This window comes from Manacus candei, unplaced genomic scaffold (genome assembly GCF_025592945.1).
Source record: "Manacus candei isolate 608988 ecotype Guabito, Panama unplaced genomic scaffold, ASM2559294v1 h1tg000025l, whole genome shotgun sequence".
Taxonomy (NCBI): Eukaryota; Metazoa; Chordata; class Aves; order Passeriformes; family Pipridae; genus Manacus; species Manacus candei.
In genome coordinates this window covers 9735832-9754470 of record NW_026138073.1, presented here as the reverse complement: position 1 = coordinate 9754470, position 18639 = coordinate 9735832, and the positions used below count along the sequence as shown (strand labels likewise).

General features: G+C 44.3%; 1 protein-coding gene across 7 annotated transcripts in view; it reads left to right on the top strand.

The window, feature by feature from the left end:
• PLXNB1 (plexin B1) overlaps window positions 1-18639 on the top strand; it is a 78959-nt gene that overhangs the window by 29021 nt on the left and 31299 nt on the right. For all 7 annotated transcript variants that reach the window (XM_051788488.1, XM_051788492.1, XM_051788494.1 and 4 more), the window contains 4 exons: window positions 9567-10710; window positions 15395-15577; window positions 15997-16125; window positions 17896-17996. In XM_051788488.1, coding sequence (XP_051644448.1) covers window positions 9567-10710; window positions 15395-15577; window positions 15997-16125; window positions 17896-17996 — 1557 coding nt within the window. The remainder of the gene's footprint in view (window positions 1-9566; window positions 10711-15394; window positions 15578-15996; window positions 16126-17895; window positions 17997-18639) is intronic.

Sequence of the window (18639 nt, the reverse complement as noted above, 5' to 3'; positions counted from 1 at the left end):
GAGCCAGAACTGCTGACAGTCTTGGAGTGATAGGGGAAGGCTCTGCTGTCAGACTGTACCTTTCTCCAGAAAATTACTGGGAAGAGCAGAAAAGTGAATTTTATTTGAAATGGAGGAAAACTCTAGGGAGAAGAATTCCTTCCTGTCTACCCAGGGCATATTAGTTCTTTACAGAGCTGTTGTGGTGTTAAAATCTAAGATTTAAGGGGTGTCAAGGAAATTGCTTTAACAGAACAGAGCACCCTGCACTGTTCAGTGTCTGCAGAGTGAAAGGATTTATTCAGATCAGGCTCCAGTGTTTAACATTTCTCATTTGCATCTTGACAACTGGATGGTGGAGCTCGGGATGTGGTCCCTGTGTGTCTGCCTGTGGTCTGCACCACTGCTGGCATGAACTCCTTCTGTGGTTGGTCTCTGTTCTCCCTTCTGCTGTGCAACCCTGTGGGACTGCTGCTGGCATGGAGACCATGGGATTTCCTCTGGGGTGCAAGTATAGGACTGGTGCTTTTTCACAGGAGTTTCACAGGACGTTTGAAGCTCCTCTCCTCTCTTGCTAGGTGACTCCAAGCCAGACTGGATGCAAAAGAACTTGACTTGGGAGTGTGGCCTTTGCCTCTGGGACGTGAGAGCTTGGTTAGGGGTCACAGTCCTGTCCTCTGGGAAGCATGTGCTGGTTGCAGAGGTCTCTCTTCCTTCTGGAGGGACATCTGCCAAGGAAAATAGACTCTAAGGCAGAAGTGATTACATTGAGATTGTGTGCTGTCCTGGCTCTTTCTGTACAAGGGACTTGGGCATTTCTGTGTTACAGAAATCAGCATAGGACAGCTAGTGCAGAGCAGCATTCTGGCTTTCGTAGCCTGTGGAGCCAAAGCTGGGAACAGGAGGATCCTGGCTGAGGCTGGGGAGAGGTGCCCCTAATGACAGGGAGGGCAGTGCGGTTGGGAAGGTGTGCCTTGTTCGAGGTGGAGGCCGGTAAAATATGAATCACATCTGTTTGAAGTAGTGATGAAACCCCAGATGAAGGTTTTCTGTAATACCTGGCCAGATCGTCTGGAGTGCTCCAGCTTTCCTTTCTCCCTGGTTAGAACGGACAGTCCTGACCTACTTTTAGCAATCGTGGTTCTGCTGGAGGCTTGGCTGTCCCGACAGCAAACACGTTATCTGCTGTGTTCAGCATCTGAGTGAGAAGTTTCCATCAAACTCTTGGCAGACAGGGAAGAGCTGTTCCTGGAAGAGGGACTGTTGGTGCGTTAAACTCGATTCTGCCACTTCTGTGCACGATGGCTCCGGCCTTGGCTTTGGTTTCCCATGGTGTGCATTAACTTTTGTGCTGTGCTGTCAGGATTCAGTGAGATGGTATCTAAATGTTAATATAAGAGATACTGCCTTTAGAAATAGCCAGTGAGGTTAGGCTTCCAGCCTCCTAAATATGCGATTAGGCAGGGCTAGAGTTACATTCTTAATATTTAAAAATAAATAAAGTCTATAAATGTACCATAAAATAGATGTTTAAATAGAAATGTCATCCTGGGGCAAATTGCAAAGCTCTGTGTAGCTCAGTATCCTGCCTTTGACAAGATCCAGAAGCAGATGCTTAATGAGGGCTGTAAGAAACAGGGCATGTATAATGTGGTAGGTTTGGTTTGTTTTTTTTCATTCTCCCCCCCGTCTCCATTTGCCTCCCAGCTTATGACCATCATCAGTTTAGGGCCCTGCTTGTCCAGGAGTAGTATCTCATCATCTGATTGTGACCATATCTATTCTCCATTAATTTATATAATCCCTCTTCTAACTTGTTTATGTTTCTGGTCTCCATGACATCCTACAGCAGTGAGCTCTACAATTTAATTATGCATTTTAAGTGTTATTTGAAATATTTCTACACCCAGTGACAATATCCTTGAACTGGCTTAGGAGAGTTGGGTCTAACTTTGGTGAGTGCTCTCATTTTCTGCATTGTAAGACATGGTAGTCAGTTCTTCCGTGTTTTTCATCTTGATACTATGTCATGTTTCAGCTCTCTTGACTTTTCCCAATCTTCCCCCGATTGTTTCTTTGTCCACCCAAAGTCCTGCTCTGCTCAATCTCTCCTTATATGGAAGCTGATCTGTGCTTTTGGTCATCTTTGTCGTCTCTTTTGTCATTCTGTCTCCTTTTTCAGATGTGGGAATCAGAGCTGCCTTCAGCATTCAACAACATAATGGGGATATGTGTTTTCTTTCCTAATTACTCCAAAGCCTGTATTTGCCTTTTTACTTGATACTAAATACTGAACTGACATACCAAGTTTCAAAAGTTTCTCTGAGTGATAACAGCTAATTTGCATCCTGTTGTGCTTATGTAATTAGAGTATTTTTGGTTGGTTTTGGTATCTATTGGCATCTAAGGTATTGTGTAGTTAGTTAAAAGTGCCTGAGTTCTGTTACTTTTTGCAGCCTTTTCTGAATTTGATTGCGATGAAGAGTTTTTTTAATAATAAAATTTACCACTTCTAGATGTATTTGTCTCCTTAGGTCTTATGGGAACGTATTGAACAGCACAGGTTGCAGAATAAATTTTTGGCAGATCTCACTGATAATCTTCATCTGACAGGGAAACTCTTTATTTCCTGTCTTTTAACTACTTATTAAATCATGATAGGAACTGTAAGTTTCATTTCACAGTAGCTTAACTTTTTTTTTTTCAAGAGCCTTATTTTTTTAAAAATCAGTTTAGTTCATATTAAACAGATTCAAATCCGTCTCTTGAATCTCAGTTAACCAGAAATGGGAAATCTGCTCTTGGAATTTCCTGGGTACTGCAGGGGTTTCTCTCTGCTCCAAATTTTAGTCTTGTATTTTGATCAGCAGTTGGCTTCTTGAACTTCTGCAAGCAAATTTGTTTCTAGAGGGAGTGATGGGCTCAGATTTATGTAGATTTGAATAGAAACAGAGAATTTGCTCAGCAGGGTGAATTGGATGGGTAACCTCAGTAAGCTGTGCTTTCCCAGCAGGGTTCTATTACAGCTGGATTAAACCTATCTAGGCTCTCTGGATATACACTACACATTAAAGGCTAGAAAATGGGATTTTTTTTTTTCCTGACCACTTGTCTGGGAGAATATTTAAGTCACTGATGGTATTTGACTGGATGCAAACTTCACATGTGATGTGGTAGCTAGAAGAGCAGGAGGTTGTTGGGTGGGTAAAGGGAGGGCTGGTGGGTCGAGCTGGGGAAAGTAATGTTTGCTCTGTGTGCAGCATTAGAAAGCTGAAGGGATGGCCTGTCCAGGTCAGGTGCTATCAGAAGAGAACACTCATCCAGGTCAGGTACCTAAAGGGAAAAAAAAAAAAAAGGAAAAAAAATGCTGACAAACAGGGATGAGCTCAGAGAGCTCCAAGAAAAATTAAGTATTTCTGACTGAAGGAGCTCAGACCACTTAATGTGTCCATCCGAAGGATTACACGTGCTGCAATCCGTGATTCAGGAATGCTCAAAGCTGGCAGGATGTATAAGGGAAGGATTGCCTTATGCTTGTCTGCCCTTAGACTACTTCTTAGGCATCTATTATTGTCTGCTGCTGGAGCCAGAGTTTCTGTGTAGGTGGACCTCTGTCAGAGTTAGAATAGCTGTCTTTATCTTCTTGCCCAAGGAGGATTAAGCAGAAGGATTAGTTTTCAAACTCTTCATGCAGAAAGTGCCTAGAAGCTTCTTTGACTTAGAAGATTTTGTGACAAGCAAAGTTAGACAAAATGACAAGGCATTTTACTTGGGGTAAAAAACTCTCAGGGATAAGCTTGCTGGGTTAAGGTGGCAGTTTCTGTAATTTAGGAGCCCTAAGAAAAAAATCCTGCTTTCACTAGCAGGCTTTAGTCAGGAGCTCGTGGGCTAGAAGAAGAGATGGTTGGTGGTGTTCTGTGGTTTGATTACGCAGAAAGTTGGAGCGGATCCTAAAGGACTCTAATCCTCAAATGTCTAACACTGGCTGAACGTTATCCTTTGGTTGTGTTGAGATGCTGAGAAACTAATAGCTGGCTTGATTTCCACTTCTAAAAATGCACATACACCATGGTGTGTGACTTTGGGTTAGTGCTTGAGAGGATGGTGAAGTGAAAAGTTAACCCTCGATTTACAATGACAGAGTATCTATAAAGAAAGCTTCTTTAACAGCAAGCAGCTTGTGGTTGCTTTATATTCCTTGTAAATGTTTGTGTAGTTTGTCTTGGTTTATATAAAGTTCACTATTTAACACTGTATTAATCATTAACTCTTCATTAACCAGTTCTACTGGAAGCTTAAACTAGTGTTTATAACACATTTTCTTCTGTGCAAGGGTAAAGTTCGGTTGTGCTAGAGCTGTTTAGAGGAAATTACTGTCCACTACCATCAGTTAATTCCAGTATGGCTAAAATTAATAATTAGGTGGCCCCAGAGGGACTTTCTACAATTTCCACAGAAACTTCATACAGTTTTTCAAAGAACAGTGCATGAGCATCATTAAAGTGGCTGCAGTATCACAAAGGTGACAGTATTTTGTGCAACATTGGTTTAGTATAACTTCAGCCCCCTTCCAGAAAAGTACCTTGTAGTGGTCAGCAGAAATTATCAAGCATTTAGAAAACATAACTTTCCCAAGTTTACCATTATTTATCTAATAATGCCATTAATTCTGTAGTACAGAATTTCTGCCAGCTTTCCTTGCCATTTCAGTTTTGATATTTTGTCTTTAAAGATTTGGGGTTTTTTTTAAGTTTTGACATCAGCTCTGGTGCTACTCACATCTGGTGTAACAGAGCTCTCTTGTCTGTGCCAGTTGTGCTCTGACAGGATGGCTTGGACTTGGGATTCTCCTTGGGGTCAATTTTACTTGGAAAACAGAGGTCTGTGTTCATCTCTGCCAGAGCTGCTCACTGCAAGTGTTCTTAAACAACAGAGCAGGGAACTGGCCTGGTAGTAGTAAATAAGACTCAAAAAAAGATTTATTTATTTAAGGGGAATGCCATCTTTCACAGCAGAAAACAGCAAGTCTCTGTTGAGCATATGAAGCTTAGAAGGGAGCTGTAATTCAGGGCTTTTGTGCAGAAAACACAGCAGTGGTCGTCTTCCTGCTGCTGGGCTGTTTGAATGTGCTGGAGCACAAGGGTCGTCGTGCAGCTGGAAGAATGGTGCTTTTAATTGTTAAATCTTTTAGTGCTCTCACTGCGGGTTGGCTCTGCAACTGATACAGTGGAAGTTGCAGGTGGAAATTTCAGGGACCTACTTTTTTTTGGAGGATAATTCCGCTGGGTTTGGTGTAGAGTATGAAATCTAGCCTAGAACTTGGAACATTAACTGACCTCTCAGTGTTTGGGGGATAGAATGTGGTATTAGGGAAATAATCTGTGAGGATTGAAATAATCTTTATGTGTCGATATGCTGTTAAAATATGTCCAAATCAGTTCTGGGTTTGTTTCCTTAATAAATGTGTTAAGTCTCTGAGAGAGAGAGGTAAAAATAGTGCTACAGAAAACATGGTCCCACTTCAAATTCCAGGTAACAAAGTAGTGCCATTGCTTCGACATTACTGGTTGTTGTTTTGTGGATGTGATATAAATATTCTGTGGCAGAACTGACTAATCCTCTAGCCCTTCTGTTGTCATCCAGATTAACTAAATGAAACTCAGAAGTATCATTTGGATATTAATATTTTACAGGGAGTTCGAGGCAATGCTCAGAGTATTGTCTGGAGCATTTTCCTATTTAACGGGAATTCATCAAAAAAAATGGAATATTTAAAAAGAATCTTTAAGCCTTGGCAATTGCATTCAGAATTAATTAAAGGCTACACACTTTTAGTGCAATCTGTCTGCAACAGCTGTGTTATACACTAGCAATGAGCACAGGAAGCAGAACGGTTCAGTAAATCCATAAAGAGCTCAGTAGTGTAGCTTGTCATGAAACCATCAGATTTAAATGTAGGTTATCCTCCTCCTTCCTGTCCTCCCAGAGAGGTTGTGATGGGCTTAACTGAAAGGCAAGCATAAAAAAAGGCAGTGATGCCCGTGCTTGAGAAACAACTTGGCAAATGGAATCAAAAGACACTGCTGGCTTTTCTTCTCTCAGTTTTCATGTAGGGTGCAAATCCTTCTGGCTGCTGATAGCTACACACTCCTGCTCATTTCTAATGTGTGTTTGCTCACCTGGCAATAAATACAAGTTCATTTGCTAATGGCTCTTTAGCAAAGAGCAACAAAGGGCACTATATTCAGTGTTTATCCATTGTGCAGGGTGATTAGAACTAGCTTGCAGAACATGCTGTACTACCCTTTTGTTTTGTTTTGTTTTCTCTGTTCTCCCAGAGTCATGAGGACTAGTGGCAGTTTCCTACCTGAAATACCTTTGAGGGCTAGCTCTTAACAAAGTGACTTCTAGGTGGATATTGGTGACTGAAAGAAGAGTAGATACAGGTCAGACCTTTGAGCACAGCAAGATCTGCTTTTGATTATGGTCTGCTGGAATGAAGGGCTAGTTGCTTTTCCAATCTCTTTCCTGTACAGGTGCTCCAATAGGTGACGTGCTTTCAGTGAAACATTAGGGATAGGTTTGAAGACAGACTGAAGAGCTTGTAAGAATATCTGTGTCACTGGAGGAAATAACCTTCATGTGCTGGATTTTGAGTTCAAATACTGGTAGCATGTGTGTGTTAGTTGTGCCCTGGTAGTTGTCAGTGGTGCTCTGTGGGGGACAGAGCAGTTGAGCAGCTTGTAGGCACAACCTCTAGCCAGAAAGCCACTATTTCAGGATTCATAAATCCTGGAGACACATGCTGATTTTACTGTGTGAGTGCTGGCAGAGGAAGGTTGCATTAGCTTGAAAGAAGATTACAGATCCCTCAGAGTGGTGTCGTTTAATGACGTCTTGTGATCCTCAGCTGCTTCCAGATCAAAGATTGTCTTCTCCATGTCAGTGTGGCTCTGTTCACAACATAGCCAAGCTCCTGCTGTTGGATGGCCATCAACCTATTGTTTTGTTTGCAGGCCTTTTAAGCTTTGAAACTGAGGGGGCTCCAGACAGTTGCCGAACAAGCCACCGTGACACAGGCATGAGGTATAGAGACAGTTGTGTGCTTAAGGAGTCCCTTAAATCAAGTTCTCTCCAACAGTAATGGTGAGAATGCATTAAAAACAACTCACATGTTAGGGTTGCGGCAAGATCTGTTCTGCTGATGTAAACCTGAGGTGATGGAGTCAAGTTAGATCTCCCTCCTTCAGTCTGTGTGTTACCCCTTATCAGGCTTCCCAGGTAACATCTCCTGCCTGATGAGGGTTTCTCTCAGGTGCTACAATGTGCTCTCTCACTACCATGGAAAAGAGACTCCAAGGCTAGCTCAGGGCTGTGTGCCAGCCTGGGTGAAGCAGAGTGTGTTCATAGCTCTGAAGCAGAAAGCACTAAGTGTCCATTATCAGGGCAAACAAAAGCCCCAGTGTGCACGTAGCCTAAACACGGCGCTGGTACGGTGTGAATCAGCGGCTGTGTGTGCCGGGGAAAGCTGCCAGCCCAGAGCCGGCATTCCTGCGCCCCGGTGTATCCTGACAGCACTACCTACTTACCTACAAGAACCGTGTGAAGTGGAGCTTTTCCAGAGCTTCACAAAGCCTATATTTCATAAAGTGTTGTATTTATAATACCTTCCATCCGCTGGATTTCACAAGTAGACTAATCCTCTCAGCTGGTCTTTTGGTGGAGCAAAGATGCCAGTTTTACTGACAAAGGAGCCGGAAAGCAGACTTCTGTGGTTTTTGGGTTTTTTTTGCAATAGCAGGGAAATAGGAGATGGATCTGGAGTGTTATGGCTATTGTTCTCAGCATTGCTACTGTGCTTTCTGCTCATTGTGTGCTGGATGTTGTACAGAATGAGTGTACAGTTTGTGTGGTGAGAAGTTTGTGACATAAATTGATTAAGTCCTGGAGTAAATGCTGGAGTAGTTTTCTCTTGAAATGCTGCAGATCTTTTCCACCTCTGTGCTGTAAGCACTTCTGGGCTAATAGCACTTTGAGCTTTCCAGAAAGACCCAAGAGGGATGATCCCATAGGAGGGAAGTGATGATAGTTTTCTTAACTTTAACTACAAAATTAACATCACTGAGTTGCCAAAATGAGCACAGCAGATTACAGGCCAGTTCTGGAGGAGATACTGCACTCATCAGCTCTTTGGAGCCTCTGACCCAGCTTGGCATCTGTGTGGCTCTTTGCAGCTTTGATACCCTGTCTGTGAGAGGAGGAAGGGAAGGAAGGAAATAAATTCACAGCTGCATCACCACCTACTTCTCAATTTAAATGAGGTGGTACTCATAGTAAATTATTGAGTACTTGCAGCTGCTGCCCTTTCTCCATGGGGAAAGCATTAATCTAAATGTTGCAGGTACTTATTACCACATTTCCACCATGCTGTGGGGTTCCCCATGCTGTTCAGAGCAATTGTTCCCATCCATGGCACGGCTTGGGTGGGTCACAGTAGATTTCAAGAGAAGTTGATCTAAATATCCTCTGGAAAGGAGCAGAATAGGTCTAGTGATTCCCAGGGTCTGTCCAACACCTTCCCTACTGGACTTGCTTGCACTTTGAGGCATGGGACAGGGAAGGAATGGAGCATTGTCCACAGAAGAGGCATGTTTAAATCACCTTTCACAGTACTGGGAGGGGTGCTGTGCAGAGATGAGTGCCAGCAAGAGAATTCTACCCCAGAGAGTGCAGAAACAAGTGAGCAAGTCTTCCCCTCACCTGGATATGCTGTGTAACTTCCCAAGGAGATGGGGGCCCACAGGGACTGGCTTGGCAGGGCTGGGAGCAGACTGGTGGCCCCAGAAGAGAGGCTGGGAATGCTGTGACTGACATTCTGGAGGTCTCATCCTGGCACCCAGGATCTGCTTGGGTGGGTCATGCTCACTGGCAGAGGTGGCATGGGAATGTTTCCTCTGCAGCACTAGTGGAAAAGCCTTAGACCCACAAGAGGCTGTTGATAGCCATAAGTGATAACAAAGAGAGGGTTTAATTATGATATCTAGATCAAATACAGAGCAAAGGGCTTATTAGTTTGCTCTGAATTAGATGTCAGCTACAGTTTATTTAAACAATGGTCCTGCAGGTTTTGTTTGTCTTGGACAGCAGTTTGTTTTACTGTGGTGTTGCTCATTAATACTGTATACAGTGTGCTGACTCCTATGGAAATGTGGTCCTGTCCTGGAGAACTTCCAGTGTAGCATCTTAGTTATATTGTGCAGGAGTCGAGTTAAACATGGCTTTTTCTGATATTACAAGAGTAGAGATCAGCTTCAATGTTTCCCTACGTGCAGTATTGCAGCTTCTTCTGAGGATACTGTGCCTGTCATCTTGGTAGGGAGATGAGTGAATTAAGTTTCTGATGCTCCTGCAAGCTGTTGGTGTTTCTGCAAATGTCCTGTGCTGGCTCTTCATGTTTAGCTCTGTCTTCTATAGTTATTCGTGTTCTCTTTGCCCATCTCTCATAATGAGAGTGCTGCTAAATGATTTTGAGTGTTAATCTTCACTTCTGGTTCCAAGGAGTCATAACAGCCTTTCCTCTCTTGCAGAGTGTTTACCATGCCTCTGGGAACGTTTCTCCTTCCTGTTCTCTGTTTCTTGGGAGCAGCAATTCCACGGGGACTGCAGTATGTCACATTCTCACGCAACACTACAAAATTCCTCCACCTGTCCATGGACTTGGAATCTGGGACCATTTATTTGGGGGCCACCAACTTTCTCTTTCAGCTGACATCTGACCTGCTGATGGAGAACATGGTCCAGACTGGACCGGTTCTGGACAGTAAGGATTGCCTCCCCCCGGTCTCAAAGCTGGAGTGCCCCCAGGCACACCACACTGACAATCACAACAAGCTGCTGCTGGTGAACGCAGAGCAGAAGGAGCTCATCGTGTGTGGCAGCGTGCACCAGGGGATCTGTGAGAAGAGGAGCCTCGCGTCCATCGACCACGTCCTCTTCCGACCAGAGAGCCCTGGTGACACTCAGTATGTTGCTGCCAATGATCCCAATATCACCACTGTGGGACTCATAGCCTACTCAAAGGATGAGGTCCCCTTGCTGTTTGTGGGACGAGGGTACACTAGCCGAGGAGTGGGAGGAGGAATTCCTCCCATCACTACTCGAAATCTCAGGGCCCACGGAGGGGATGTTCAAGCAACAGACTCTCACTCCATTTTCTCCTATGAAGAAACAGCAAAACTGGCTGTGGGCCGGCTCTCCGAGTACAACCACCATTTCATTAAATCCTTCACTTACCGCTCGAGTGTCTATTTCCTATTCTACCGGCGGGACCTCAAATCTCAGTCACGCGAGTACAAGACCTACATCTCGCGCATCTGCCTGGACGACTCTCACTACTACTCGTATGTGGAGCTACCTCTGCTCTGCCAGAGCAAAGCCAATACATACAGCCTCCTGCAAGCAGCCTACGTCACCCGGCCAGGGAAAGACCTGGCCCAGGGGCAGCTGGACACCGAGGGAGAAGTGCTGTTTGCTGCCTTCTCTGCCTGGCAGGCATCTTCTGGGAAACTGAGCGAGGAGTCTGCACTCTGTGTCTACGCCATGGAGGAGGTGGATCGCCTGACCAACTGGACTAGGGATGTTTGCTACATGAGAGATGGGAAGTCAGAAGAAGGGACAGAAGTGGCATATATTGAATACGATGTCAGCTCCAACTGTGTCCAGCTCCCAGCGGTAAGTGGCTTTCCACCTTTGAGTAGTCTGCAGAGTGTTTTTGTGTTGCTTTGTGTTCCTGAAGTCATCCTGCTTTTGCAGATGGATGTTAAAATCTGTTTGGGTTAAAAACCTCAGGGCTCAGTCTGTTTTGCCCCACATGGGCAGGATTCCTTGCAGAGGGAGAGGGACTGTGTGTGGCAGTGGGAAGAGCATCTGGTGTGACCTGGCCCTGAGACCTGTCTCATGGCAACACCAGGCAAGAACACTGAAGCTGCAGTTCAGGTTGTGCTTTATCTGTGTCATCTCCTGGTCTGCACTGCAGGGAAGGAGAGAAGTATTTGTATTTGTACCTGTTGTGTTGGGAAGGGGGTTTAAGGGCTGTGCTGGATTATAGTGAGGTGCACCTCAGAACAGCTGCCTGCAAGGGCACCCAGGAACAAAACAGAACATAAGCAAAACCAAGAGCCAGCACAGAGACATTCAAAGCCCACCTGGACATGTTCCTGTGTAACCTGCTCTAGGTGACCCTGCCTTGGCAGGGGTGTTGGACTAGATGATCTCCAGAGGTCCCTTCCAACCCTAACAGTTCTGTGATTCTGTGAAAATCCCAATTTTCTATAGACTGCTTTAGTCCTGCAGAATTTTTAGTCCGAGGAGGACCTTTTCCTGAGCTGTCTCTTCTTTGTCTCCAGAGCTGTAAGAGGTGGTAATCCTTCTTTAAATTCAACAACAAAGGCATGATGGGATGTTGCAGGATAAAAATGTGACCTAAAGTGGCTGTGACCCTGAATCCTCACAGTCTGGGAGCCACACTGTCTGGTGCTGTGATATTGGGGATAGTGATACAAACACAGGGCAGCAGCATTCTCCTGGATGCAGTGTCCTAGCATGAGACTCTGTGGCTGTGAGCAGCTGTTTGCACCAAGGGCGTTGCTGGTCCTTAGCAGAGCAGCATGTTATCTCGTGTCTCCCGTCTATGGAACAGGCTGTGCAGATAATTGCATCCTCCCAGGCTTGTGCTACAAAGAGCAAAGTGGTACCACAGAGCCTTGGAAGTCTCGGGGGTTGGGTGTGTGGTTCAAAACCAGTCTTACAATAATGGTTTTCCCTTCAGAAGCTAAAGCTGACTGTAGAGTACTTGTGGGACAAGGGAAGGGTAAAGAGCAGACTTGGAGAAGGATGAATGTAAGGTCAGGAGGAGTATGTAAGAGTTGGGAAGCAAGTGATTACCCGGCTTCATGTCCTGCTTTCTACTGTATTTCTTAGCCATGCCCTATGTGTCCTTTGCAGGGCCACATGGAAGGACTTGTCACAGGTGATTTTTAGGGCAGCTGGATGGAGTTAAATTTCAAACCAGTGTGAGCATTTTAGAAAAATTTTTCATTCAAAATTATGTAGGGTCCCCCTGTACTATTTGATCCAGTGGAGAAGTGGGTGCACAGGGTGGGAAAAGAAGGCCAGTCTCTGCTATGTGATTCCTGGTGCATGATCCCAGGCTTCCATCTGCATGGTCTGGCACATGGTGGGCTGACCAAAGCACGGCGTTTTATTAACAAGTGTGTCCAATGGTATGCAAATGTCCTAACAAACTCGATCCCTCACCATTCAGCACACGGTAGCGGTTGTCGTTCGGATTGTATCTAACAACGTGTAAGTGTCTGTGCCAGCTCCAGCCTGCTCCAGTCAGGGCTGAGTGGAAGTGCCTGTCAATGAACATTTTATGCAGGAACAGTTTTAACTCGTTTTCAATGGTGGCAGCTTGTGCTGGATGTAAGGATAATGCTAATTAATTTCACATTTTTCTGCCTCCAGACCAGCCTGTGCGCAAGGTATGCCCTTTTCCCTAGTTAACTCTGCCTCCAGATTTTAGCCCATCAGGGGAGGCTAAGATTGAGTTTTACAGTTCAATAAAATCTCTTCAACTGGGAAAAAAAAATTGCTTGTTTTTATAAGAATTTCAGAAGCAGTTCTTTTGTTCAGTTTGCTGGAGATCTGCTGTTAGTCGTGAGATGCAGGAGGCTCTATAGATGCTGTTTAGTGACTTGATAATTGGAAGTGTGAAACATGTTTCTGCAAGGCTTGGGAGGGCTGCATGTCTTCTGTGGGTGTAGTTTTCAAGGCATGTACCTTGTCCTTTTGCTTTCACTCCTCTTCATGCATAGATGTAGATTTGTCCTGTTGTTTCCTGCCTGTGCAGGTAGGAAGCAAACACCAGAATTCACAGCAGCAGCTTCATCCAAACCTGCTACATCACAGTAGGACACTGGATGGTCCCTGAAGTGCATTTTCTGCAACGTTGCCAAGATGTTACTCACTGAAAGCAATTCAAACAGCTTCTATGTAAATTTATATAAGTAATTTATACAGTTATCATGGTCTTAATCCTGCAGAATGGAACAAGTTCCAGCTCTTGGCTGTGATTACCCTCACTGAGGCCACGGCCGGGCTGTGTCAGTGCAGGGAGAGCTTGCACAGGTCACGTTGGTTTATGGTGGATAAATGTGTGTGAGGTGACTTGCCCCTGGCATCACAAATAGGCAACAGCAGTGCTGAGCACAACTGGGGTAAGAATATTTCTGACTTGCATGTGTGAGTTTCCTTAAGCAATGCTTGAAAAATTGGCCTCAGTAGTGATGTCGTTACACTCCAGAATTTGTCTGAATTGATACAAAGCTTGCAAAAGATAGCTAGAATCCCACTGAAAATAAATACCTAATGCTTTGGAGCATGGAAATGTGGTGGTGGCCTTCTTCCTAATAAATCTCATAGGAACTAGATAACTGGAGAAATAGAAATCTCTTAAGTTACAAGAAGAAGATTGAAAGAAGCTTAGGAATCAAATGACAGAGCTGATAAGAAAAATGTATGTGTCACTAAAAATGAATGATAGTTTAGAGGATGATAAAAACTAAAAATCATTAAAAGTTATAACCTCCTCTGAGGTTTTAAGTTGGAGCCTTACACCGACCATGCAGAAAATCACTGAAATAGTGTTTGAAAGGAAAACAATAAAGCATCAGGCTGAAAACAGTGCTAATGTAAACTGGCATGGCTTGTTACATGGAACTGCTGTGTCAAGCTTTGCTTCCCTGATAACATAGCAATGCATTTGAGAAGGCAACAGAGCTCAGCAGGTTAAATATATTTTACTGGGGGATTTCCATAGACCTTGTCAAAAGCTGCTGATCGCTTTTCGTTTCTCCAGGAAGCAGCTAAGTATTTAAAACAAACAAACAAACAAAAAACCCCAACCACAACAACACAAACAGAAAAAAAACCCAAAACAAACAAAAAACCCCAGAGAAATGGGAGGAGAGGAGAGGAGAGAAAGGGACAGATTTTCCGTGAGATCGGTGAGAGGTGATAAGCAGATGCCTCAGGAATGCCACGTTGTGCTATTATCGCTGATGTCTGACGGGGGCAGCTCCACTGCCTGGTGCCGGATGGTACCGTGCAGCTGAGCACTGCCAAATGCAAAGCCACGGACATCAGACAGAAGGAATGTGTAACCCGGCTCACAAGGAGTCTAAATTCAACCACGTTGCCTGAGGCAAGAGAGGGAGCTGGAGTAGATGTAGACTGCGCAGTTAATGCTGCTGCTCCACACGCAGCTTTGTATGAGTAATTAGTAAGGGGCTGGAGAGGTGAGTGAAAATGTTATCCATAAGGGATTTCATGATGAAAATAGTGTGTTTACACAAGCCACATTGTTTGAAGACAAGCCACTGATCGATTACAAAATTATGTTTTACATAATAATTGTTGGGTAAACAATCCTGCATTCTGTCTCCAAAAGGATACTGTAAAATTATAATGGAAGGAAACAAGGTGTCAAGAGAGATATAAAACAACAAAGGAACTATCCTAGACAAGACTGAGTTTGTTACTTAGGGAACAGGTGAATCATAATGGAATATCTTCTCTCTACACATGTAAATAGTAAATAAGTTGGCAGTTTTCATTGTCTCTCCTTTAGAATGCAGTAAGTGAAGGTTTGATGGGACTGGGAGGGATCTAACAAGCACAGAAGGATGACTGTTTCTGTGCTGTGGAGTTAATGTTCAGAACCCTCACAGGACTCAGAAGAATTGCAGCAGTGTGCAGTGATGACTCTTGTATGTGCTCTATGATTCCTAAGTGTAGTTAGTAAGCACTTTGGAGCAGGTTGTATCCCACCCTGTGTTTATAGTATGTCCTGATGTTTTGGGATTCTGCTTCAGGCTCAGAATTTAATTTGTAGCTGATACAACAAAAGCATGTATAATGTTTCACACGATACTTGTCACTAGGTGTCTTTGCACTGAAAGCAGAAATTCTCATCTTTTTCTTTTGTTATGAAAAATACAATAAATCTTCCTCAAGGCTGTATCATGGCAGTGTATAGCCAGTAATGTTTTTTGGAGAACTTGCAAAGGAGTTTCAATGCATTCCATTACTGATGCTGAATAGATTGGCCGAAATGTCTTCAGGATTCTGTGAAGGTACAAGCAGCTAACATACCTAAACTAATTATTAAAATATGGCTGGTTTTGCTCTCAGTAAAAAAAAAGGCTTAGAGGGATTCAAAGCTGAATTCACTGCTGAGGCACCGGTTTAAGGAATTTGGGTAGAAGAGGATGGTGGGAAGTGTTAAGTGTGCTAATGTTCCTTGTATCCATTTTTTTGGTACTAATTTCCCTCTCCTTTCCACTTCCCCTAAAAGGACACCCTGTATGCCTACCCCTGTGGCTCTGACCACACTCCCAGCCCCATGGCCAGCCGTGTACCCTTGGAAGCAGCTCCGCTCCTGGAGAAAACTGAGGCCCGTCTGACAGCTGTGGCAGTGAATGTGGAAGATGGCCACACCATTGCTTTTCTGGGAGACAGCAGAGGGAGGCTACACAAGGTATGATCTGGGTACAACAGAAAGCAAAGAGGATAAAGCTGATCCGGGATGCTCAGGTGGAAGGGGGGAAAATACAATTTCTCTTGTCCCTCGGGAAGTCGGGTTCCTACTAAAGGCTGTTACTGTCAGACAGTCTCTTCTCACACTCTACTGACTGTGGAGAATGTGAACACCCCCAAACAGTGGTCATGTTGCCTTTGGTTACATCTGCACTGAGCCAGCATCAGGGCTGGTGCATCCTGCGTGGTTTCTGCAGGTACTGTGAGGCATGTGCTTCATGTGACCAAAGTCATGGAGGTTTTGGTGGAAGGTTGAAATCCTTGCACACAGCAGGAGTTCCAACTTGTTCCTGGTGTAGGATGGGTGTCCCCAGCTCCTGTTACGATGCTTTGCCTGCACTCAGCTGTGATCTCCTGCAGGTGTACATCGGAGCCATGGGAGATGCACATATATACGCTTCGTTAGCTGTCCCGTCGAACAGCGTGGTGAGTGGAGACCTGCTGTTTGACCAGTTGCAGGAGCACCTCTTCGTCATGACCCAGTCAATGGTAAGAGCAATACAATCCCTTCCACTGAGGAGTTGAAAGCATTCGAGGTCCAAACTACTGATGGGAGCGTGGGAGGCAGAGGAACTTTGTATGGCTAAGCCTGTGCTGGGCAGCAGCTGCCTGTCAGTCTGACTTACAGGGAGGGGGACTGGCCTTTTCCAAAAGCTGGAGGAAGCCTCGTTACCCTAAACCGTCTCCTGCTCGCATGTGCATTTTCCTAAGTCTGTCAGACTGTATCAGCAATGATGGAGGAATGTGAACTGCAGGCTATAAAAGGCTGCTCTGCTGGCATGAAGACAAGGGACCACAAATTCCTGGGTTCCACTGTATTGAGCAGGAATTGTTTGGACAACAGTCTGCATCTCCATCTGAGCAGAATAATGTGAACCTCTGGGTTCACATGTGACCCATCTTGGTTTCACAGGAGATTAGAAGAGAAGAGGGAGGTTTTGTGTATTAAAAGTGTAGCACTTCTGTTTTTAATCAGTTAAGAGATTAAGCTGTTCTTCTGTAGGCATGTAACCTACAAAAAGCAGGAATGTGTGGGAAATGTCTGCAGATAGCAGAGGTGTGCTCTGACCAGGAATGTAATAACAATCTTGCAGATGAAATCAAGCTGTATAAGGAGTCATGGGAGGCACCTTTCCCTCTTCTCCTGCTTTCTGTAATTCTGTTTGCGCCCAGAGGCAGTTGGAGGAAAAGAGGCACTGCGATGCCTCGGGCTTTTGGGATATTGGTGTCTGCTGAGTAGGAAATCCAGCTATGGATACTTTATTTGAGAGGATTTGTACAACACCACTCATATCAGCGACTTGAGTTGGAAAGAAAAGGATCCTCCTAGCAAGGGGAAAAACAGCCCTTGAGTTACTCTGAAGGAAAGAACAAACAAAAATGAGAGCATGCTGGAAAGCTACTGCTTCCCTTCACTCCCCCAGTGCAGTTTGAGATACTTGTAAAATTTGTAACACTTCAAAGGAGGAGTTGAAATCTGTGAGTGGAAGAAGATTAGGGAAATCTGAAATATATCCTTAACAGTAATTGTTCTGTCAATTAAAAGATGCAAATTACATCATGTACTTAGCAAAAGTAATAGGTCTGGGATTAGAAGTTGGTATTTCAAAGTAGCTGACAGTAGTAGCTGAAGTGTAGTAGTGGATTAAAGAGGGTAAGAGGCTGAAATCAGCAAGGATGGTAAGTTAAAGCAGAGAAGTTTTGCAAGTAAAATTTACCTCTAGATGGCAGAAGGTTTTTGTTCCACATTGATCAAAGTTTCATGGTCTACTTCCAGTCAGTTCTACCAGGTAGAGCTGGACAATAGTGCAGATGGATTCAGAGGCCTCAGCCAGAGCTGCTGTCTCCAGCTTCAGTCACCTGCGTGTCAAGAGAGATCTCGTATGACAGAGTCCAGAAAAGTAAAAGAATGGATGATATTTAGTCTGCTATTCTTTAATCTACTTTGTTAAAATACAGTTTTATGACTAAATAAAGTCACCTCCTTGCAAAGTGTGTCACAGATAACTTATGAATAGCAATATGCTTTACTTGCCTCAGTGCCTCTGTACAGCATGGTGTGAAATGGCCATTCAGATGGGCTCTGGAAACTTGTTCCTTTATTTTTTGCTTGTTTTTATGGGAAGATAAAGTGGAGATTGAGAAGTTGCTTTGGTGAGCATGCAAATATGGGACTTTTTAGTTAGGTATAAGGAGCCAATGATCTGGAAACTGTGTTGCCTGTAATGTGTTTTCACTTTTCATTTCTTTTTGTGACAGGTGGTAAAGGTTCCCATAATGGAATGTTCCCTGTACTTGGACTGTGAATCCTGTCTGGCACTGAAAGATCCCTACTGTGGCTGGTGTGTCCTTCAGGGACGGTAAGATAGATCCCTGTTCACCTGCAAGGATTTTAGAGAGACAGTGCTTAGGGATTGTCTCTGCTTCCTCTTTTCTTATATCTGTCTGGATTTAGTTTATTTTTAGTTCCTTTGTGGGATATTCACTCTAACTTACCATTCCTCTTTCTGCCTCCCTAAAAGGGCATCTTTTCATTGCTTTTTGGGTCTTTGCTCACCACTCACGATTCTCCTGTCCAGTGGAATTCAGCCTGGCTTTAGTCTGGCTGCAGCTCAAACTGCCTCATTTCAAATGTAAAGAAACTATCTTGTCTCTTCTTTTGGTGTCACTCTCTTATTTATCAGTCTTTCACTTCTTGCTCCCCTGCTGATGTTGCTTAATGAGACATTGTTTATTCCAGTGTGTGTGTGTCTGCTTGCTGGCTCTGTTCCCCTGTAGAAAACCAGAGGAACTAGTTCATGACCCTTGAAGCTCCAGAAGTGCCTACCCATCTATATTTTGGCAACAGTTCATCCTATTATTGAAAGTGGTGGGAAGCTGGGACTTCTGTGGCTTGTGTAGCAGCTTCCCCAAGACTCTAGCAAGGCTTGAGGCAGTCAGTGTCCCTTGGAAGCCAAACCCCTCCTGCTGCACAGATGTCTCACAGGGCTTCTTGCTGTTTCC